Source organism: Merops nubicus, unplaced genomic scaffold (genome assembly GCF_000691845.1).
Source record: "Merops nubicus isolate BGI_N331 unplaced genomic scaffold, ASM69184v1 scaffold739, whole genome shotgun sequence".
NCBI lineage: Eukaryota > Metazoa > Chordata > Aves > Coraciiformes > Meropidae > Merops > Merops nubicus.
The window spans coordinates 38659-62746 of NW_008628824.1; the positions used below are offsets into that span (position 1 = coordinate 38659).

The window sequence follows — 24088 nt, forward strand, 5'->3', positions numbered from 1 at the left end:
ACCACCCCTACTACACTCAGAGGAACTCCTTCCAGGCGGAGTGCGTGGTGCCCTACAGCGAGCAGATGGCCAGCAGCACCTTTCCCCGCAGGCACTACAGCTCCCACCACGAGCTGAAGGACGAGTGCTCCCTGGTGCCCCACGGGGCCCCCAACAAGTCCAACCGCATCCCCGCCAACCTGCTGGACCAGTTTGAGCGGCAGCTGCCTCTGAACCGGGACGGGGACCACACGCTGCAGTACAAGAGGACCGCCCTGGAGCACCGCAGCGACAGCCCCGGCCGCATCCGCCACCTCGTCCACTCCGTCCAGAAGCTCTTCACCAAGTCCCACTCGCTGGAGGGACCCTCCAAGGGCAGCGTCAACGGGAGCAAGGCCAGCCCCGAGGAGCCGCAGACGATGAGGTATGGGAAGCGCAGCAAGAGCAAAGAGAGGCGCTCGGAAGGTAAGCCCAGGTCCAATGCCTCAGGATGGTGGAGTTCAGATGACAACTTGGACAATGATGTTTGCATTTATCATGGTCCCAGTGGGGTCATGACCATGGGAAGATGCCCTGACCGTTCTTCTTCCCAGTACTTTATGGAAGCCTATAACACTATTAGCGAACATACTGTGAAGTCATCCAGAAGCAATAATGATGTCAAATGCTCTACCTGTGCAAACCTGCCTGTGAATTTGGACTCCCAGTTAATGAAGAAAAGCTCTTGGTCCTCCACATTAACCGTGAGCAGAGCCCGTGAAGTTTACCAGAAAGCATCAGTTAACATGGACCAGACAGTGGTGAAGGCAGAGACGTGTCAACAGGAACGGTCATGTCAGTACCTCCAGGTACAGTGTGGAGAGCTGGTTGCTGTTAACTGTCCTCTGCCTTGTCTCAGGTGTTGGTGGGGGATGGAGGTGTGCTCTGATAGCCCAGCTTGCCCCAGAGCTCACTGATCACCAAACGAGGGGTAATGCTGCTGAAATTAAAAGATAAATTAGCCTCTTTTTTTCTTTTTTCCCCTTTCTTTTTCACCAGCATTCAGTATTTCAAAGCAACCGTTCATGTTTGAACAGGCTTCATTTTTTCATGGGGGAAAAATAAGACCTTTCTGTGTACTTTTTGTACTTTTTGAGTTTCTAAGGCAGTCCCAGTAGGGGTGGAGGGAATTTGAGCTTGTAGTGCTTGCACTTAGCAGTGCAGTGTCAATTAACAGAATGTTACCAGGATACAAATTCTTTGATTTCTATAATTTCAGAACATGCCTTCATTTACCTCTTATTTTATTATGAAAGCTTTTGAGAAACTTTGGGGTGCATTAATATTTGCTCCAGCAGGAAAACAACCTGTTTTCCTTTTTGCCATGGAATATAAAATCCCCACAAAACAGTTCTTGTACCGTGTCCAGATTTGTTTATCTGGCGACTCCTCTGTTTTCATGGCTCTGAGTCAAAAATAAGAAATTCAAAGGTTGCAATTATTGCTTGTTCTGATCGTGCACTTGAGGAGTACATCACCTACTCCCTCACAAGCTGTTGGTGGTTAATACAGCGTCACTATTTTTCACCAGTATTGTATCTTTAAATGTCAAGAATCAGATGTCTGCTCTTGGAGCTAGCACGCTGCCGGTGAATGTTTGTGGCAGGAACATGGATGGGAAAATATTAAACCTGTTTCGTTCTTAGGAGAGCTCTGGATAGCTTTTATGCACTTCAAACAGAGCACTTATGGCTCATCTAAGTGTGTGTGTAAGATGGAGCAACGTTGCAGAGAGAAGAGAGAAGACCATGAGGAAAAAAGAGGTTTGCTAAGATGATTTGGTTTCATTTTAATGTAGTGGGGCTTCTGTCTATTTGTGTAGAGACTGTAGTGAGTTTTCTCATAGGGGTGCTGTAATGAGACAGTCAGCTTCCACGTTCTGGTGTTTAAGTTGCATAGGACTGAGGCATCTGTGTTGAAAAATTGATCTGAAAAGGTTTTTATTGAATGGCATGCACAATAAATTTGAATGCCAGCCTCTGGGACTCTAAGATTCAAGTGTAAGGAAATGGATCCGTGAGTTTTCTATCAGTGGTTAGGAGAGGGTGGCAGGGGGAGAGGGGGCAAAGCCAGTGCTGGTGTCTGTGGGCAGGGTGGGGAGAGGGGCTTCAGAATAGCCTCAGACCTTTTCAGGGCTGTTTTTTCTTGTGTTAAGCCTCTTTTGTCTGAATTTTGTGAGTGAGAAGAAATCATAACTTCAGGTTCGGTTGTTGTTCCTTTAGACCCTGAGATTTCTTTTGTTGATGTTTACGTTGGCTCCTTTAATTTTCCTCTCAGGTTGGGATAAAATAGCTGAGAGTTCAGGGGGTGACCAGCTGGCTAGAAAAGAGAAAAAACTGTGCCAGCATCAGCTCTAAGTGAACACCTCCGTGGGGACTTTTCAGTAACGTTTAACTGACAGGAATAGACTCCTGAAGTGGAATTAGAGGACATTATCTGTGTCTGCATGAAAATCTGTCCAGCAGTGGTCAAGGGCAGCAATTAGAATAACCAAATTCTCAGTTTGAATATCCAGATTCTCACTTTGAACAACCAAATTCTCACTTTGAATAACCAAATTCTCACTGTGTTTCCCGTCCTCTCCTAGTACTTATATTCTGGTTTTCATTCCATTTTGGGTCATGTATTCCTAATTGTATGCTTTCCTAATCATGCTAATTGTAAAAGCCAGGGAAATATGACTGGTTTGAAGTTGTTTTTTAAGAAAGGAAAAGTGTGACCAAGCTTTGATTAACATTGGAAATAATGCTTCAACAGAGGAGGGGGGGTCTGAGGAAACAGGTCAAGATGATTCTTCTCTCTTGACAGCTTGAAAGGCTGGCAAATGGATGTAGGCATTAAAAAGCCAGACGATTCTGAATGCATCCCACTGCCTTTCTCTTGTCTTTTTACACTACAAGCCCTTCAGGGCTTGGACTTTGTTCTCTTTTGTGTCTCCACAGTCCCCAGCACAATGGGGCACAGAACCCAGGGAGGCCTTTTGCCTGTTCTGCAGTGGAAATGGGCACTAAGAGCAGCAGAGTCTTACCCCAGGAGAGGCTGCAGAGCTACTCTGGATATCTGTTGTTTTCCTGGTGACCTTCTCTGTACCAAAAAGCTGGTGCCCTATGTTAGAACAATTAAAAATGCACTAAAGCTGCAAATTCCTGATAACGCTGGAGGACAACTCTGATAATTCAGTTTCATTATTAGGACAGTTCTTTGTTTTATGTAACTAATAAAATATTAAATAGATGCTTTTATCAACTCTCTTGTAATGTAAGCTGTTGTTTGTGGGCCAGGACATAAACTCTCTGATCCTTCAAAGAGTTTTGTTCATGCAAACTCTTCTTGTGATAGTATCTGAATGCAATGAAGCAGTGACTTTTTTTCAGCTCGGGGTACTCAGGATAATTTTCTTTGTCCTGATAGATCTGAGATCACAGATGACATTGACTTCACATTTGCTTGAAAGGGCTCTTATCACAAAAGTATCTGGATGAATTCTCAGTGTAAAGACTTGGAAATAACAATTATCTCACTTGGTGTGATATTTTCCACAGAGCCGTTCTGTAGAAGGAGTTGGCAGGAGCTGGTGTTACAGATGGGTTTATTTCTCATCGTGTGGAATTTGGATCAAGTGCAGAGTCCTCCTGCACTGCACAGTCTTATACCCTGCTAGACTCATTTCCAGCCCTGGTATTGAGGCACAGGGCCTGTCCTTGGGGGTCCAGGGGAGACCCAACACTGGACAGCTTCCGAAAGAGATATTGGCACCCAAATGAGTCTAAAGACTGCCAAGTGAACATTGTCCTCTCACCTGTGTTTTGGAAATGGAATTACATGTTTCTCTGTGTCTCCTTTCAAGGATGAGGAGCTGGATATTAGAAAGATAAGCTCCCTTTTTTTTGAGCTGCTTTAATTTGACCCAGGTTTACAGTTGGACTAATTTGCAGGAAGGTGAGAAGGAACTTGGTTTCTTCTCAAAATTCTTCTTCAAGATGGTTTCCCTGCCTTGAGAGAATAATGGGTAAAGCAGTGGGCAGCTACTTCCCTGGTAGCTTCTCCTCTGGAAAAAATGAAGCAAAATGATCAAAGGCAAAACGTAAGCAGCAGCCTTTTTCTGCAAACAATGGGCTCTAAATAGACAGGGAGATATTTTTGACGCTCTTGTTTTCTATGAATTCATGATTGTTGATGCTAATAGAGTATCAAATACACTGCAGAGTTTGTCTCTGATTATAGTTTTGCCATTCAATGTCCCCTGTAATTACTGTTCCCATTGTCCTTGGTCCATTCATTAAGAGATGGAGAAAAACACAAAGGATGACATTTTTCATATTATTCTTCTTTTCTTCTTATGTGGGTCAGTCATATGTTTCCTTTTGATGCCATTTGATGAGACTGAAGTCAGTTGTGTCAGATACTTGAGGCTGGGGGTGGAAATTTCACTTCTGAGAACTGAGGTGCAGAAGGTGGGGATGTTGGTGCAGTCCTAGACTTCCCAATGTGCATCACTTGTCCTTTGGTGGGAGACTGGGAGAATTAATATTTAAGTTGTGAGCCAAGTTTCTGGGTGTAATGAGCACTTTCTGGTGGCAAAGGGCTCTGGTTCCTGCTGTGCTCAGCTTCCTGTGTGAAGGTTGGCTGTGGTGTGTGTTATTATGTCATGTGTGGCGTTCAGAAAGTCACAGTGATTTGTTTTCCAGTCTCAGGACAAGGCACTTCCACAGTTTCTTTGAAAATTCTCAATCCTTGTCTCTGTTAGGTCTGTTATACTGGGCTTGTTATTCAAGTCTATCTACACCTTCATTTAATCTCTACTTTTTCCTCATTTATGGTGTTGGTGTTTCTGTCACAACCACCATATTCAAATTAATTTTCCAGTATGTCCTTGTGTGTCCATATAACTAGTATTTTAATGTCCATTATCACTGATCTTCCATCTTTCATAGAGCTGAAGATCTGACTTTTTTTCTCATAGAATCATAGAATAATTTTGGTTGGAAGAGACCTTTAAGATCATCCACTCCATCCATTCCCCAGCACTGCCAGGTCCCCACTGCCCCGTGTCCCTCACCCCACATCTCCACGGCTTGGAAACCCCTCCAGGGGTGGGGACTCCACCACTGCCCTGGGCAGCCTGGGGCAGCCCTGGACAACCCTTTCCATCAAGACATTTTCCCTCATGTCCAACCTAAACCTCCCTGCTTGTCTCCTCTTGTCCTATAGCTTGTTCCTTGGGAGAAGGAACACCTTGCTGCTCTTATTCCATCATGAACTGAAAATGAATGAAGCACATGTTATTTCCCCTTTAATTTTCCAGTCAGAACAGTGAAGCATATGAGGCATAAGTTCCAAATTTTTTTACTGAGCTCATATGAAACCTACTTCTCAGTAAAAACAGTGAAATCATTTGGAATTTTGTGAAATAAAATGTCAAATGTTATAATATATTCTAGGCCACCTTCCAGATAATGGAATAATATGAAAATGTTGGGAAATTATTTAAGTGTTCATGAATTTTAAAAGAAACTAGTGTCTAAGAACATTAAAGCTGAAAAAAATATTCAGTAACAAAAGCCTAAATTATTTCAGTTATAAAACTGAGATGGGTAATATGAATAAAGAATAAAGTTAGGGGATTTGTGGGCACTTGGAAAATACAGATAAAGCACAAGATAGCATATTTACCAAAAAAATATATTAGTGACAATTCTATTGACCCTGTGTCATGATTATTTGGCATACCCCAGATGTCTTTGCTTTGAGGACAAATATTGAGAGAGTATTTCAGTACAGCTCTTCTCATCTTTGCAGTCCTTTAAGTTACTTAAAAAGAGGTTGTTGGGTGAGTTGGTGAGAATGATCTTGCCACATATTTCACCTCAACCACTGCTGTGTCCTCATCCATGTATTTAAAACCTGGCCTGAGCTGTGGTGGGAAGCACAGCAGTGGCACAGAGAGCTGTGTGTTCTACAGGACTTCACATTTAGCTGCAGTTTTATCTGCCCAGGATCCTCAGGTCATCATTGTCTAGCCTTTGGTTTTATCACCATTCTGCAAGGAAGTTTTTAGTATTGACTATACTGGCACTGATCTTATTTTTTCTAGATTAACTGGAGTTTGTGTGGGTTCATTCTGTTGAGGTTGTTATGTTCTAACAGCAGATCATCCATTGATGGAGGAAGTTCTGGGGGCTGGCTCCCCATCTTCTGTGGCCAGAGCACTGTAGGCAGGATTCAGCAAAGTAGGGGAGGAAAAAAAATACTGAGCAGTGACATGTTTTCCTCAGTCAGCACAAAGTGATAAGGATAGTAATAATTAGGAACAGGTTGCTCAGAAAGGTGGTAGAAGCCCAGTCCCAGGAGATACTCCAGGCCAGGTTAAACAGGGCTCTGAGCAGGCTGATCTTGCTGCAGATAGAAATGGCATGGGTTGAAAGGGACCTTCAAGATCAGCTATTTCTAATGCCCCTGCCCTGGGCAGGAACACCTCCCATGAGGTCAGGTTGCTCAAAGCCCCATCCAACTTGGTCTTGAACACCTCTAGTGATGGAGCATCCACAACTTCTCTGGGCAGCCTGTGCCAGTGTCTCACCTCCCTGAGAGTGAAGAACTTCTTCCTTCCATCTCATCTAAATCTATCTTCTTCCAGGATGTCCACGCTCACCGCAGGGTGGTTGGACTAGACGACCTTTAAAGGTCCCTTCTCACCCAAACCATTCTATGATTCTGTTTCCTCTACGTCCAGTTATTGAGTTTTTTGTTCCAATAACAGAATTTGTAGTACAGATCTTGAATTTGGAGATACTAGAGCAGCAGCAGAGAGGTTTGATCTGGAGGCAGCTGGCCACAGTTTCTGTTCTGCCTCACAAATGCTCTTGCACTGTGCTTGTAGCACCACGGAGCTGCTCTCACTGGTCCACAGGAATCTGTTGTATCTTGTTGGTCCTTTCATCCTCTCACCCTGAGCCTGTGCAATGAGTCCACTGAGTCTTTGAACTGCTGATCAACATGTATTTGATCACCAAAGGCTGAACAACATGCCATGCAGTGTCCCAGTTCTGATGGACAAGGGCTTCCAGAGACTGTCTCTGAATGGTCTCCTAAGAATCTTTTATGCAAATAACTTTGAGTCTAATTTTGCTTTACAGACATAACCCCAGCCTGCTAATCTTAGGAAATCTTTGAGATTTCCTGGCCTCTAGCAGCAGATGAGGGTCAGGACCATGACCATGGTTTGATATCCAGTGGGATGCTACTGTAGAGCAGAGGTGATGGCTTGGAGTCATAGGGAAGATACACTAGGATACTCTGAAACCAAATTTCCTTAGAGGCAAATGGAAGCTTCTTAGGCAGATTTCTTTCATTGTTGTAATCCAAAAGGAAGTGTCGTGGAAGTTTCAGTGAAGTCTGCTGGGCACTGACACGTGACAGAAGCTCCCAGCCAGCTGGAGGTGGTGGCTTCACTGCAGGACTTCAAACTGCTGCCTTGGGAGAGCATGTTAGCAAAGCACTGGAGATTGTCCTGTTGGTCAGCCAGCAGAAATAACGTGAGGGCTGTTCCTCAAAGTGCTGCCCTCACCACATCTGTGTTCTTCCAAGGATACAGATTCAGCTCCATGGTCTCCACCCACAAACCAGTTTATTGCTGGCTGCTTGATAGTGGGCTTGTGAAATAAAAAATAAGGTAAAATCACAGAATCACCAAATCCCAGCACGGTGGGGTTGGAAGGGACCTCTGAAGATCACCTTGTCCCCATTCCAGCAGGTCACCCACAGCAGGGTGCTCATGATGGTGTCCAGGCAGGTCTGGAATCTCTCCAGAGAAGGAGACTCCACAGCCTCTCTGGGCAGCCTGTGCTAGAGCTCCATCAACAGCTCATGGTATCTCATTTAACAGTTTTGGCCTTTAGTGCCAACTGGTCACTGTATGAAGTGATGATGGAGAGAACTGATGCACCACGAAAGAAGGTATCTAGAAGTGAGAGACCATTTTTCCATTGCTAGTCACTGAAAGTGTCCTTTCAAGAGCTGGTGTTCACGTTGACAGTCATCCTGTTGTCCTCCCTTGGGCACGGAGCCATCTCTCCTTACAGCCAACTGCACTGGAGGCTTCAGTGGTACTGCAAGAGACAAGAAGGAATCTGCCCCCAGCACAGAGGGCAGCCTGATCTAGTGGGAGGTGTCGCTGCTCATGGCAGAGGGGTTGGAACTGGGGGATCCTTGTGGTCCCTTCCAACCCTGATCTGTTTCAGATTCTGATCTGTTTTAGCCGAAGACTTTAGAGCCCTAATGGCTCAAGGGTTGGACTTGATGATCTTGGAGGTCCCTTCCAACCTAAAGGATTCTATGATTCTATGATCATCCGTGAGTGCCACCGAAGCAGCCTGAGTCAGTTGGTTCCTGCAGCTCACAGATGTGGGAGCTGCTCTTTGGCTTCCTGTGTGCAAAACAACAATGCTTTTCATGGGAAAAAAATCTGGATACAAGTCAGCTAAATTAATACATTTATAGTAGAACCTGATTGCTGAAATAGCACAAGCTGCAGCAAGTGTTGCAAGGGAGCATATTAAGTTGGTCCTAAACAGGAGCAACCTTCCTATCTGCCTTTTAGAATACTCTTGAGGCTTATTAAATGCATATTGCTCTTTAAGATTTCTTTTTTTATTTTTCTTAAGGCTTTCCTTTTTTTTTTTGCATACTTCAGTGGTTCTTAATGCATGCACAGGGATAGTGTGAAATGCTGCTATGCTCCTCATCTTTATTGGCCTGATTAATTCAATATTCATGAGGGCTAGGAATAGGCTTGGAAGGGGAAGATGGCAATTGAAACTTCCTTAACAGCATGCAGAAGAGGCATAATAATGGCTAAGAAAACCCAATTGCATGGGTTTGAAAGATCTATGCTGAGCAGTCATTAGGCATTGTTCTTCAGTGGTATGATTTCACTTCATTAAGTATTTGCATACTAATAGAAAGCTGAAGTTCCAAGTCTACTGCTGTGAGCCATGGTTGGCCACTCCTTCCAGTGCCTGTGTTTACCTCTGTAGTCACCCACAGTTCTTTGGCAAAGCTCAGGGAGAAGCTTTAATGGTTTCAGCTGCAATAAACCAAATCAAGCTAGAGATCAATAATGGACTTAATCTGCTATAGAGACAGGCTCTTTGCCATTTCATCCACTAAGGTAAGTTAATAATGATTTGGGGAAAAGGAAGGGGGAAAAAAAAATAATTAGATGTTCTGATTTTATTGGTTTGAAATTGAGTAAAAAATGTTTTCTTTACCTTTGTCTCTACATTCTGGGTTTCTCTCACCCACCACTACGTGTGAGCTTTTGCCATTAGTGTTTGGAAACTGGGGGGCCAGTACATCTGCTTGGTTTCAGTCTGTGGGTCTGTTTCCTGACTATTTAATAGAAAAATCCAGTTCCTTACTATCAAAAATGCATTAAAAGGATTGACCAGTCAGTCCAGCCTGGCTGCTGACAGGGTGTGAACACGTTCAGGGCAACACAGATTCAGTTAAAGGTCAGGCTGGGTATTTTCTACTCTAAATGAAGCTGAATCCAGGTAAGAGGTTGGATGCTGTCAGTGTGTTATCTGCACAGCCTGTTCTCTTTACAGACAAATCTTCCATCTGCTATTTAATCAGAAGAAAGAAACTACAGCCAGGCTGAGCTGTCACACTCTTAACAAACATTTTAATTTCAGGTGTATGCTGAAGTTTCAGTAAGTTGCCTGGCTGAGAGGTGTTTGCTGAATGTTTTCTGTGTATTTTCAAGTAATGATGGTGTCCTGTTTCACTGTGCTTTTTGCTCACTCTTGATTTTTAGGCTTGTAAGGAAAGAATTGTGCATGATCTTAAAGATCATCTGCAGAATGAAACGTTTCCAGGGTCTCTGTTACTTCAGTAGTGTGAAGAAGAAGAATTCTGTTCTAATAAAAGCAATGATGTTCGTTGTTAGATCTGAGCATAGCGAATAGTTCTGTTCTAATAAAAGCAATGATGTTCGTTGTTAGATCTGAGCATAGCTCTTCCCCCTTTTTAATGGGAGTAAAAACAATCAGACAAGTGATGTTCCTGCCTGATAGGCTGGTCCTGAAAAAATAGTAATTGGATAATATGATTTTCTTAGAAGCATGAAAGAGCTTTATGGCAGGGAGGTCAGTCTTGGTGCCCTTCCTCCTCCAAGGCAGCGGGTACCGTGGGCACACACTCCTGTGCAGTGCAGCCTCTGACCTTGCAAGGCACAGGGTGGGCCAAACACAGGAAGAGCCTGGGGGGAAATTTGTGCAGATCTCTCTCCTGAAAAAAAAGGAAAGAGCTTGGAGATTCACGTAGACACTTTTCCCAGTGTTTTTCCAGAAGAAAACATGCTACAGAATGCCCAACACTCTGCATACAGCAATGGATTGCATGAAGTGACACGATGGATTTTATTTCCCCAATTTGCAGCTTTGCAAAGGGCTTTGTGTTTTACCTTTTCCCCATGAAATGAAAGACTTTGCTGTGACAGTAAATTGCATTGTCTGCATGAGCTGGTACAGCCATTTACAGGCATTCCTTTTAAGCTCTCTGAAAATCAGGTCACATCTTTTAGTTGGTTTTGCTTGAGGTGTTTGTCTGTGGGCACAGAAGTATTAAAATGTTGACATTATTTTATCTGTCTGGGTTTTTTTTTTTTCTGGACAGCAAAATAGGTACAATGAGAAGAAATGCTGAACTTTAAGGGTTGTTTGTCCTGCTCAAGTAGTGCACAGACAATGCTCCAAGGTCCTTTCGTATAAAGTATTACAACTGTTAATAGCTACAGCAAAAATCTACTTCTGAAGTGCTGCTTTACCCTGCAAGTGCTCTCTGCAAGTTACACAATGTCTTACTGGTTACTCCTCCTCCAACCTCTGAAATCAGGGCTTCTAACTCTTCTGAAACTTTAAGAAGATTAAGGAAACTGGATCCAAATTTATTTCTCTAATAGTCTCTTAAATAATGAAACCTTGCTAAAAAAAAAGAAGAAAACAAATTTAGAAAAAAAAACCAAACACAACCAACCAAACCAAAATAGAAAAAACACTCAGCCTCAAATATGTGCAAGAAAACTGGAGAAATTTTTCAGCCAAATAGCTTTTTTTTATCAAATAGCCTTTGCATTCTGCTACTGCAGCTTTTTCTACACAGGCAAGAGAGTTTGTGCACACACGGTGACTTCTTCAGCGTGCCAGCTGAAATCAGAAGCAGAGCTGGGTTGAAGTTTTAGGCTGTTGTCTAAATCTAGATGTTTTTCAACACCATTCAAAGCTCATCGTGGCACACGGTGTGTGCCTGTGTAAATAGGAAGGTTTGTGGTAAATCGGTTGCAAACAGCTTTCAAAACTTGGTCTCTCATACCTAAATAATTCTGAGAAGCTTTGGGATAAAAGATATTGGACCAGTGTATGGGATTCTTGATGGCAGAGCTGTAGAATTTCAGAGTCGTGGTGTCCACAGCTACGATATCTCATCACTTGTGTTGAACCTATAAATTACAGCATTAAATTTAAGAGTATATCTATTATTTAATAAAACTACAAGTGTTCAGCTTGCCTGAATCAGGGGTGCTGGATAAGCATTGTAACTTTAACTCCCCTGATTTTCTCAGTTAAAGACATCAACCTTAACATTATGCTAACATGTTTTATTTAGTGCATTAAAGATTAATTTGGTAATTTATTTTAATGAGAAAACCCACAAATCTTTAACTAAAGCATAATGAGTGAAATATTAAACAGATTAAAGTGCACATCCTCTGAGAATTCACAGATTCTCTGCGTACTCAGGCTTGGATTCAGTTCTCAGGCAGATATTAGGTTGGACACAGACTATCACAAAAATAAGACCTGGAGAAAAACCCATTATCTTCTGGCTGGAGGGGGAGTGCAGAATGCTCTGTGCTCCTCAGTGTCAAAAACCAGAATCAAACCCACCAGCAGCTGCTGGTTTCACTGGCACGTCACCACTGTGCACACACCAGGAAGGCTCCAGCTTTCCAGGGCTGGGGTCTGGCCACTTTGAAGCTTCAGAAATGCAACATTTTTTATTATTATTTTGGTTTATTTGACCTGGAAACAGACCAGAGCCAAATATTCAGTCCTGTTCCTCCAGTGGGTTCTGCTAGTGCTTGGTACTCTGTAACACTCCAGTCCTTAGCTGAGTCCTGCCCTTTTCTAGACAAATGTTTGAAGTGTTTAGGAGTGTATTTATTAAATTACTTCCTACAGATACACAATTCCTCTTTCAATAATAAAACTGGACTTTGAAAAATATTCCTTCCTTAAGGAACTTATATTCTTGAAGCCCAGGAAAATATAAATAAAAAATAATAATAAAAAAAAAACACCAGCCAAAAGCCACACCAACAAACTTTGAGTGCTGTTGGAAGATAAGAATTTAAATTCTACAGAATTTACAGAGGAGTAGAGTCACCAGAGTCATTAACTAAAGGATATTTAAAGGAAACATGGACACTTAATTTTAAAAGGTACACAAAGAACTGGTTCAATAAAACATGGAACAGCTAAGGAGGAAAATTGAGACATAAGAAGAAACATTGATAAGGTTCTAAACTGGAGTACACTTCAAGGGTTAAATCTTGAGTCCTTCATGGAGAATTTCAAAGCCCCAAGTGAGTTTATCAAAGCCAGACTTGACCAAGAGAGATCTGGGAGAAAAGAGGGAGCTTAGACTGAGCACAAGAGGAAGGAAGGACTTATATGAGCCTGGAAGTTCAAGGAAAGCCCGAAATCATGACATCAGTAACAGGAAAAGCAGAGTCAGTGAAAGAATAATGTTGGCAAGGTCTTGGGGTTTCTCTGGGGTCTCTCTTCTTCAGCAGCTTGAATGCAAACAGCATGGTTTATGAAAAGTTTAATTACTTCCAATTATTAATAAGCCCATGAATGCTTAGGACCACTAAATAGCTTTGCTCCTTGGTGTATCCCAGTGGAGTTGGGATTGCAGTTTGTAGCAGCACAGATGGATAAAATGCCGTAAAAATTTGCCCTACATTTAGAGTACCATTTGCAGGTCCTCACAGCCTCTGCACTGGGGTGATGGGTGTAGTGACAACTGGCAGCAAAGCTGTTGGCAAACAGTCCAGGGTTCCAGTGGGTGTGGTCTAAACAAGCTGGCGTGTAAATGCTCTGGCTGAAGCTTGGGAAGCATCAGATCCAGAAGATACTCAGCAGAAGTTCAGTGTTGTTGATGTAAAACTTCCCACAGGAAAGAGAGATTAATTGGTGATTATCCTGGTGGGTGCAGCCTGCAGTGTGCACAAGCTGCAGGACAAATTTTAGCAACCCAGACTGAAGACTCTTTGTTTAATCTGGCTTGTAAGGGTGTCTGAGCATTGTAGCCAGAGCTTGCTTCAGTTGATTCACTAACAGTCAGAAAAGTAGCAATGAAAAATTCACAACTACTTTTATGTAAGTCTAACACCAAACTTATTTACCTTAAAAGCCCTTTTGCAGTTTCACCTTTGCTTTAAAATGGGGTTTCTGCAAAACAACCTCAGGACAACTCCTCCAAGGACCCTGCCTTGCAGCACGTTGTTCCTGCTCTTCCAGGAGAGAGAGGGATGTTGGTTTTCCATTGCCAGAATCCCCAAGACAGAGGAAGGGAGAAGAGGGGTGGGCAGGAGCACCATGCTCTTGGACTCACCTCTGCTACATCACAAAATCTCTTGAATGCACACACCCAGCATTCCAGATTCCCAGTGCAGGGAATGGACAGCACTCACCTCAGATCTGGAGAAGAAAGACTCCTCAGAAAGAAGGGAATAAAAAGTGGTATGACTCAGATATTCAGACTAACCTAATTCAAAAGGAGGATCCTGCAAGCTGGCGGGTGTTCAGTCACACTAATTATGCTACAGAGGCAATAGTAGTATAATTTCACACTTGCAAACCCACTTTTGTGATGATTAGTACATAGCTCCACTAATTTGAAATGTATCTTGAGCCGAAATTATCCTGGTGCCTGTAGCTGTGTGCACTCTGCCTGAGAAGACAGTGATATAGGAATTCATACTCCATCTTTTGTGCCTCCCCAGAGGTGTTCAGTGTCAGAGACTCATAGAATAGTTTTGGTTGGAAGACACCTTTAGATCACCAAGTCCAACCGTTCCCCAGCCCTGCCAGGTCCCCACTGCCCCGTGTCCCTCACCCCACATCTCCACAGCTTGGAAACCCCTCCAGGGGTGGGGACTCCACCACTGCCCTGGGCAGCCTGGCACAGCCCTGGGAACAGCTTTTCCTTAATGTCCAACCTAAACCTGGTTCAACTTGAGGCCGTTTCCTATACTGAGCTGACCCAAAAATACCCTGACCTGGTTTGCAAATACTACGAATGAAAACCACCAAACCCCCTCAGATTTACCCAGCCTGCTGTGAGACCTCACTGAGGCTTCTGCATCAGCATGTTTGGTAGGAAATTCCCAGGTGTGTGGTGGAAAATAACTCTGGAGGTGCTTGTGACCGCTGTAGGAACAGCCTCCACTGCACAGGGCAGCCCCGAGGACAGGCCCTCGGCCACGGGGGTGTTTGTAGAGGCTCTGCTGGGACTTAGCACGGCCGGATCCTGCTCTGCGAGCACACCAGGGGTGGGCGAGCTCACGAGAGGTTTGTGTTTGCCCCCCAGGTTCCTCAGGGGAGGCTCTGCTGGGGCTTAGCACGGCCGGACCCTGCTCTGCGAGCACACCGGGGGTGGGCGAGCTCACGAGGGATTTGTGTTTGCCCCCCAGGTTCCTCAGGACGAGTGGGCCGGGTTCTCCCCGCGGGGGAAGGAGGAGGAGATCCCCTGCCGGCGGATGCGCAGCGGCAGCTACATCAAGGCCATGGGGGACGAGGACAGCGGCGACTCGGACACCAGCCCCAAGCCCTCCCCCAAGATTGCTGCGAGGAGAGAGAGCTATCTCAAGGCCACCCAGCCGTCCCTCACCGAGCTCACCACCCTCAAGTAAGCCCCTGGGTTACCACCTCATGCCGAGAGCTTCTCTTCTTCCTACTCTTCTAGGGAAGCATTTAACCAAGTGGTTCGGTCATGCTTGGGTTTAGTTGGGGTTTTTTTTCTGGATTTGGGAATGTATTTCGATGTTATTCTGAAAAGGGACCCTGCTCTCTGCACTTGGAATTTGCAAAAGTATTTCAGCCTGCTGGCGTTGTGCAATAGGTCTGTTCTTTAAATGCTTTGCTGAATTATAGCGTTGGGCTGCAAAGGATTTGCATAGTTGGGTGTTTGCATACACCCAATACGTGCAGCGAGCCCCAAGTGAGTCCCCACAACTCATCAGAGAGCACCTGATGTTTCATTAAAAAGGACTGTCTGAAAATAGACAAATCCATGGTTTCCACTCGTGGGTTCACTCAGCGTTCTGCTGCAAAATTGCTCTGCAGAGTTCCACAGGTCACTGCAGAATTGTTTTGTGGAGAGATGTAGCAAAACCTGAAGTTCTTAAAATTGTTTATGAAAGCATCGGTCAAGAGGAAGGATGAATTTATGGGGTTTTAGTGCCACTTTGTGATTTTCTTTTATCTGGGCCTTTTAAAAGAGCCACCCAAATTCTCACGAAAACGGCGCAATTGGGCAATTTCGGTATTAGTGTTTTATTTTAAATGATTCTAAAATGGAGGGGTCCCCTACAGCAAAACAATAAATTAAATCCGTAAAAAAAAATAGTGTGGATTTAAATCAACAATTGTTTCTGTCTGTCTTCTGCAAAATTTGTAGCTGTAATAGTGAACCATAGTTCACTGAACCAAAAATAACCTAATTTCAGTATAACTTGCCTGAGGCTGTAGCTTTAAAATGGGGAAAGAAAAAAAAAGAGCTATATCTCTTCTAGCATCCATGATTAGAGACAAGACTCCTCCTGCACTTCCCTCATTAATTTCCTCTCCTTCCTCGTCCTCTTCTACCCCAGTTTTTTTTTCTCCCAGAGACCATATCTGAAAAATAGACTTGAGAGAAAAGTGTTTGATCCTTGTTAAGAATGTCATGCTCTTGACACCAGTGATGAGTAGACCAGAAGACACAAACCTGCTTGTTGCAGCTCCCCGTGGCAGCCTGCCTGACGTTGTCTCAGGGGAAGCCAGGAATTGCTGCTGCTTTGTCTTTCCATTCCTGTCCACAGCAGAAAGCAGCTCATTTTCTGCAGGGATTTTTCCTAAGCTGGCTCTGGAGATCCAGTGATTCCTCTCATCATCCATCAGACTTCACCACATCCTTCCGTGAGCCAAAACTTCTCCTTTGAGATAGGTTTTGTAGCCTCTGCAAGGTGAACGTGAATGTTATGTACCACCCCAAGCTCCACCAAGCCCTGCTCTATGCGTGGACACGTTGTCAGGCACAGAGCTGATTCTTTTTGAGACTTTAGACACAAATATCCCACAGTTCTGTAATATCTATGTGAAGCACAATAAGTCAGTGGGGCCACGTTTGCTCTTGGTCATTCCTCTTCTCTCTAAATGCAAGATTTGCAAAAGAATATGGAATTATTAAAAACAAGAAGTCCTGGGTATCACCCTCAGAGTGTGTTAGATCTTCAGGCAAAAAGCCTCTGGGTTGAGTCATTGGCATAGAGCAGAGTGCTTGTAAAAACACTTCATTTAAGTTTTAACCCCATCCTGTTTGGGAAGGCTTAATTTTGAGTTCCACTCCATAAAATTCGTGGAAGTTTAGGAGCCATGCAGAAGTGCAGGGTGTAAACCACAGGGGAGAAGAAGGAAGGGGGAAGGAGTGAATGATAGCAAAACAAGAAAAAGGACAAAACATTAAATAGCTTTTCTTTCTCAATGACTTTTCAGCATAAATTGGGATGAAGTAGAATTGTTTGTTTTACTCTAAGGTGATACCTCATAGAAGCATCTCTTCCTAGGTAACCTTTCCACTTGCAGAGACAAACTGTATAACACATAATTAGGCATTGCTTTCACTCCTTTCTGCTGAGTGTGATAATTTAGGGGGGGTTGTGAGGACTGGCCAGGTGCTTACTCTGGGATGAGGTCTTCTGTTAAGCAGAAGGTCTTTTTTGCAGACTTCTTCATCCTTTCTTAGTAGCAGGACTTGACCTTGACCATGACATTGCTCATCCCAGGGCTACCCTGATGACTCTGCCAGTTGTGGTGGAGTTTTGCTGGTGCGTCAGCCAGCGACTGAATTAGGGCAATTGTGTCCTGTGTGATAACAAGTTATTTCCTCGGCTTACTGGTGAGTTGAGCTCAATTTGCACCTGAATAAGAGCATTGTGGAAATGAGCCAAGAGGCACGAGTCAGCAGGCAGCCTTTTGTGGACACTGGTGGACTGTCTAGCTGACCTTGCAAGGCGTTATGAGCACCTTGAAGCTAAGTGCTATTCCACCCCTTTAATAATGTTTTTAATGCCAGTGAAGAAGAAGGCACTTTGCAAAAAAGGCGTTTCCACAGTGGCAGCTTTCAGGGATCTTCATCACTTCTTTCTGCTGCTCTTCTCTGTTTTCTGCGGGCAGTCTCAAGCTGGCTTCACATTCATCTTTGGCAGAGCAAACAACTTAAAAACATGTTCCCTTCTGCTTTCCCTGTTGGTTTTCAAGGGATTTTTCCTCTCGTGGGACTTTTCCTCTCCGAGTACTTCAAGTCTAATATTGGTCTCACAACCCACGCTGCTCCTCCCACCTACCGACCTACCATTGCTCGTGTTCCTACTCTTCTGAGAAAGGGTTTCATTATTACCAGTGTTTCTTTTTATATAAGGAATAACTTTTGAACAGCACAACTGTGTCCTGACTCCTTTACATAAGACAAATTCATTTTCCTGGTTTTGCAGAGGGATTTTTTTTTAGTTCTTGCTATCCTTTACAGCCTCCCTCCCACAATCTTCCTCCCATGCCATGGTTTCCATGTGGTTACCACACATGTGCCAAGAGCTGTGGTGCCATTCTGAATAAAGCACAGCTTGCTGTGAGCTTGAGCACACACCTCCACTGCCACACGCCCCTTATCCCACTGGGAAGCCAGCAGCTCCTCTCTCTGTCCTTGCTGGCAGCATCTGCTCAGTGGTTCATCTTTCACAGTCTAGAGAAACCCATCCAGCTGAAAAAAGAAGTGGCATTTTCTTGCCCATTCCTGAAAAGTGACAAAAGATATAATAGAATTCATAGAATCATGGGATAGTTTTGGTTGGAAGGGACCTTTAAAGGTCATTCAGTCTAACTCCCTTACAGGGACAGGGACATCTGCAGCTAGGGCAGGGTGCTCAGAGCCCCAGCCAACCTCCTCTGGGATGGAAAATGGACTGGTTAGTACCTTCTAAAGAAGGTGCAAGCAGAGAAGTGACATTTCTGTTACAGCTGAGCTTGATTCAGGACGTGTCCCTTCACTCCATAGATGTACTTTGGTTCTTCAGCCTGGTTTTCATTGGAAAAACCATGTGCAATTACATAGTCTGTCCACGTTCCAACCTGTCACCTCCACCTCCTGGTAACTTTTGAATCCATTAACCCAATTTGCTAGAGCAACTGAAGTCTGAAAGATAAGAAGTTCCAGCAAACTTTATGCAGATCCATAGCTGGGTAAGGCAAAGAAAGATGTGGCACCATCCCTTCTCTTGAAAGAATAGAGGTCAAGTAGCTGGTGGGTCAGCACAAGGCACAAATTGGCAGCACTTCCCTAGCCTAAAAGGTGAGGAGTAGAGAAAGGGCTGGAAAACTCTGTTTTCCAAGAGGTCTGAGATTCATCCTGTTACCATAGTTCTTCTAGTGCATTCTGTGCCCTTCCTCTTCTCCCTCACTCTCACTGCTCAAAATGTGGGCTCACATTCTGCTTCCTAACTCAACATTGCTGCTGCTGTGGGGACTGCAGCCACCTGAGGCTTTTGTGTGCCTTTTTTTAATCTATTTGTTCTAAAATATTGCAGTACTTAATGTTAATTCATTTGTGGACATTTTGGGTCGTATACAGTTGCAGAATTGTTCCTCTGATCTCATATTTGATCATACAAACTTCCTTCTGAGACAAGTTGCACTCTATGACCAGTGTACTGACACTTTCCAGGATCTTGATACTTTGGAGATGTATTTGTAGTACTCAAAAAGGAAAGAAGGAAGACTAAAGGAGAGAAGGAAGACTAGAAGTTATTTTTTGCTTAACAAATCTTTATTTTCAAAGTATTTTAATAGATCATGTTTTTCCAGTCAACTCTGACTTGGAGAAACAGGAATATAAACATCACAGAGGCATTAATGGACACCAGGTTCCACCACTGATGATGAAAACAGCATGTGAACACATAAACAAAAAGGCTTTTACCCTTTTTATCCCATGTTCAAGAATTTGCCTGTGGATCTTCCATCATAGCTGCATCTATTCCTGTGATTTTCTGCACAACTGAGTGATACTTAGAATAAACCAACTAATTCCTAATTTTAAAGCTTATATAAAAAATAACATTTCAAAATACATGGGTGCTATTTGTGTACACCCAGGCTTATAACTTTTTATGTGCTCATATGAATAGCATAAAGACTTTCTACTTGTGTGTTTAGGGGAATCTGAAGATAAAATTCTTTTGAAAACCTCTGTGCTGTTTTACTTCATATCCTGTAAAATCACAGCAAGTGATTAAGTTCAATTAAGAGGCAGAATCTGGTAGCAAAGTTGATAACGGTGACAGAAGCAGGTAGGAAGAGGTAGATCTGATTTATGTATACATCCTGAATTCAACTTTACATCACTTGTCTGAGCATTGCTCAGGTCAGTTCCTGGAGGAGGAGCCTTCAAACTAGGGTCAACCTGGATGAGTAATCATGAGAGAGCTGCAGGATCAACTCTGCTAGGATGACTTGCTCAAAAAAATCCAACCACCCCATCATTACACAGTAGAAGATGTTTCAGACAGAAAGTCTCCTGACCCTTGGAAAAGTCAAAAAAATGTGATCAAAAGAGTTTTATAATTGAAAAAGCTCACAGATTATTTTGTCTGATGGTGACTCGTGATCAGGAGGAGGGGGATGTGCACACATCCACAAGAACTGCTGGGAAGGTGAAGATCATCCTGTGCACTGAGTGAACTAGTGGTGACCTGGCACAGAGTCTGTTCTCAGACGTGGTGCTGGGAACCATGTGAAGGGAAGGATGGGGAAAGGTCCAAAAGCTTCTACACTGGAGACACAGCAACTGAAATGTCTCATGGCAGGGATGTTCAGTGTCATTGCACAGTGCTGGAGGCTGTTACAGGTTGAGTTTATCTGGTGATATCAGTGTTTGTACACATGGGGATCTTCGTGGCTTCTTAAACTGCAGCTCCCAGAAAACTGTGGACAGATAAGCTCTGGAGATGGTTCTCCCTCTTCCTCAGCTTCTCTGAAATCCTGCTGTGGGGAAGTGTCTGTACTGGAGGAAATGATGAGGGATGAAAGATGCTTGTGGATGTGACAACCACCTCAGTCCTAGGATTGAGGTCCTATTTACTTTAAGGTGTTTCTGTATTACTGTAACATCCTATGAAACCTCACCAGAAAAAAAGTGTCTTGTAAACCAAAGTGTATTTTGTTTTAAGTGGAGGTGCTGTCCTCATTCTGCTCAAATTAATGAAAACGTCCCATTTAATTTCTCTGGCCCAGATGACAGTTAGGGGGAGGGGAGAGGGCAAGTGTAAGGTGATGCAATACCTCATCTTCCTCACAGGGAGTATTTTTAGCCACATGCAGGGAAGCTGGTTAATATTCTTTCTTGTTGAGTGAATTCCAATTAGGGAACAATGAGTTTCCTAATTAGTACAAAAGGAATCCGTGTGATTCATCTCTGGCTCGTGTTTCACAGGCTGTTTCCTGCACGTTGTGTTTCACTCTCCCATGTTGCAGTCTCTCTCATTTCCACCAGACCTCTAGCTGCTGAAAGCATCGTTTCCATTCTCCTTGAGGTGTGTTTTGTTTGTTTGCTTGAAGTGGGATTGGTTTTGGGTTTCCCAGGAAGGAGGCTGGAGCATGTCTGTGAACTCTGGAGGAGCTGCCAGAGGAATATCATGCTGGGGCTCCTGTTGGCCTGAGCAGTAACTCTGCCAGGCTGCAGTCACTGCTGGGTGACCTGTCATTCAGCTTTTTACTCAAATCATTGCAATCCCTTCTCTCTGGAAGAGCAGAAGCTGTTGAGCAGGTTTCTCACTTTTCAGGCTCGTGTGTCAGGTGTGATCAGGTTCAGTGAGTAATTTATAAGTCAGAAGAAAATTTGAAAGACAAGACAATAAAAAATGAATACATTTTAAGCTAGCAGGTGGGCACAGCCCTGGAGCCAGTGGTTCCCTTATGGCAGCTGCCATCTCTTTTGTGCAAATGATATTTAAGGAGCAGAGAATATTGATTTATTGGAGGGAGTTAGATCTTGGAGCTTTTAATGAGCAGTTGTACCTTCCCACTGATGGATACATAAAGCATATTTGGTCTGTTAATGCTTAATATCACTGATGGGCGTGTGAGAAAGCTGGTCCCTCGTGGCAGCTTCCCTTCTGGGCTTGGTGTCCTCTCACCCAAAGATCTGTGTGGCTTCAGAGCACAGAAAAGGACCCGTTCCTCTTACTGGTGCTGATCCTCACCAGTGTGCCTTGCAGCAGAGCTGGGCTGCCCTGGCTGGCACAGTCCCACTGCCAGCAGACATGGCTTAGCCCACTGCAGGACTGGTGCCCATGTCCTCCACGTGCCCTCTTGCACCTCTATGGTCACATTTCTGTGGTGTACTGGGTTCAGCCTTGGGTTTCTCACTCCAAGAGGGACCTTGAGGGGCTGGAGCATGGCCAGAGAAGGGCAACAAATGTGGGGAAGGGTCTAGAGGCCAAGTGTGGTGAGGAGCAGCTGAGGGAGCTGGGGGTGCTGAGCCTGGAGCAAAGGAGGCTCAGGGGAGACCTTCTGGCTCTGCACAGCTCAGATGTGGTGCTGAGGGACATGGTCAGTGGGGACCTGGCAGTGCTGGGTTAATGGTTGGACTCTAGTGATCTGAAAGTTCTTTTCCAACCAAAATAATCCTATGAATCTGTGATTTGTTCTGTTATTTGTTGTTTCTCTAAGATGAGGAGTCAGAATTTTGGTGTCATCTGTGACCTACACAACAGTTGTTTCCTCATTTCTACTTTAGTTGCTGGAATTTGAAGCAATGAAACAGTTACAATGAATTTACAGAAGAACAGACATCAGCCAGAAAAAGCCCTTACCTCTACTAGTCAAAGTGAGATATTTTGGCAGTACTGGAGCAGAATTTTGGAAGCTGATAATTAGTTAAAGAAAATCTGCAACCTCATTGAGATGATGGCGTTGCCTGCAGAGATGGAAACCCTTGTCCTGTATCTTGTCATCTGTCTCAGCTCTGCACAGCACTGAGCTTTATGTCAGACACAGCTACAGACTGAATGAGGCACTTCCACCTTTTTAGCTTCTCTCAGTTAAATCCTGCCAACTTTTATTCATTCTGGAGCACGTGGCTGTGGTGAATTCCACCCCATCCCGTTGTCTGGTTTAGAAAGCAAGATCTCCTGCTGTGCTTTAGGGGTTAAATGGACACTTTTAGGGCTTGCTTCAAGAAACACAACTAGAAGCACTGAAGCAGGATGTGGGGTTCTTCAGCCATCTCCTTCAGGGTGTAGTTTTCTGTAGCCCACCTGCATGTTTGTGTGCCAAACTAGTCGTGTTTCTTTGCAGCCTTCTGCCCACCTACAGCCCTGAAAGGCTGCCCCAGAAAGCACACTGCTAATGGCCAGTGGGGACAGGAGAAGTCCTGCCTTGGACTGCAAGGACCTACACAAGCTGTATGTGAGGGAAATGTTCCTAATGGTGATGATGGTTAAGTGCAGGAGTGGATTGCCAAGAGAAATCACTTCACTGGACATTTTCAAGAAAAGGGCAGAAAGTGTCTGTCAGGACCAATTTAGGCATTGCTGAGCCTGCTTTAGGGTAGGAGAAGGGACCAAATGACCTCCTGAAGACCCCTCCAGATCTGTCTCTTACGATTCTCTGCCTGGCTACTGAAGGTACCCACTACCACTGCTCTTACTTCCTCTTCTTCACTTATTTTTTAAAGATAAAAACACAATTCTCACCAGGACCAAATTCCTCCTGAAGGCCTGCTGTCGAATAGCAAATACAGATACCCCACCCACAGCAGTGCTGCACAATTCTTTCCTGTATTTTCCATGTTATTTCATTGCTGGCATTTTGGAATGATGCCCCAGCTGCTGCAAGCCATGCCCTGCTCAGCTCTCGGGGGGTCATCTCCTTCAGCTTGCCAAGGGGAGCTCAGCTAATGGATTAAACCTGCCATGCAGAAAACTCACGGGCATAAAGAGAGATGTGTGTGTGTGCACAAAATTCAGTCTGGAGTCCTCAATGTCCAACACAATGAGACAAGCAGACAGCCATCAATAATTACCTTAATGAATCATAAGAATTTTCTGTTCTGATCAGCTAGACATGCAATATTTTTTTCACTGTGAAATGCTGGAGCCCTTTTAGATTAAAAATAGAAAAAAACAATTAAAATGGTGTGTTTTGCTTTAGTGTCCATGGGATATTGCAAGACAGTGTTCCTGCAGATCTGCTTTGGGGTCTTCTGCTAAACTGCATCATGTTAGGGAGAGAGAGACATGGAAGTGAGGAGTGACTGGAGAGAAAGTGAGCAATGGGAGGTGCTGCTGATATCTCAGTCATGTGCATGCCCAGTCACTGCTTTTTGTGTTTTCCTGTGCTTGTATTACTGCTAAGATGGAGCAACTTTCAACTTATTTCAGTCATTCCCTGCTGGCTTGGGTGCAGTATGGGCTGAAGGGGAGGGGCAGGGGCTACAGGAGAAGTGTGTGGCCCCTGGTAGCCCAAGTGCTGAAGCAGGACAGCGTGGAACCCCATCTGCTCCCAGGGACTCATGTGAATGGGGTTCACCTGGAGATGTGACTCCTTAAAATCTCTTCTCCTAGTGAAGGTAAAAGTCTTTTTGGGGGAGAAATTATGAAACCTTTAAGGATTTTCCCTAGCATCATGGAATGGTTTGGGTTGGAAAGGACCTGAAATATCATCTAGTTCCAACCCCCCTGCCATGG

General features: G+C 44.1%; 1 protein-coding gene across 1 annotated transcript in view; it reads left to right on the forward strand.

Annotated features, from left to right (window-relative positions):
• Nucleotides 1–2: 2 nt before the first annotated feature.
• Nucleotides 3–24088, forward strand: part of DLGAP1 (discs, large (Drosophila) homolog-associated protein 1) — a gene marked incomplete at both ends in the record, with an annotated part of 42726 nt that continues 18640 nt past the window's right edge. The window contains 2 exons of the mRNA XM_008946762.1: nucleotides 3–827; nucleotides 14780–14994. Of these exons, the coding sequence (XP_008945010.1) occupies nucleotides 3–827; nucleotides 14780–14994 (1040 nt within the window). The remainder of the gene's footprint in view (nucleotides 828–14779; nucleotides 14995–24088) is intronic.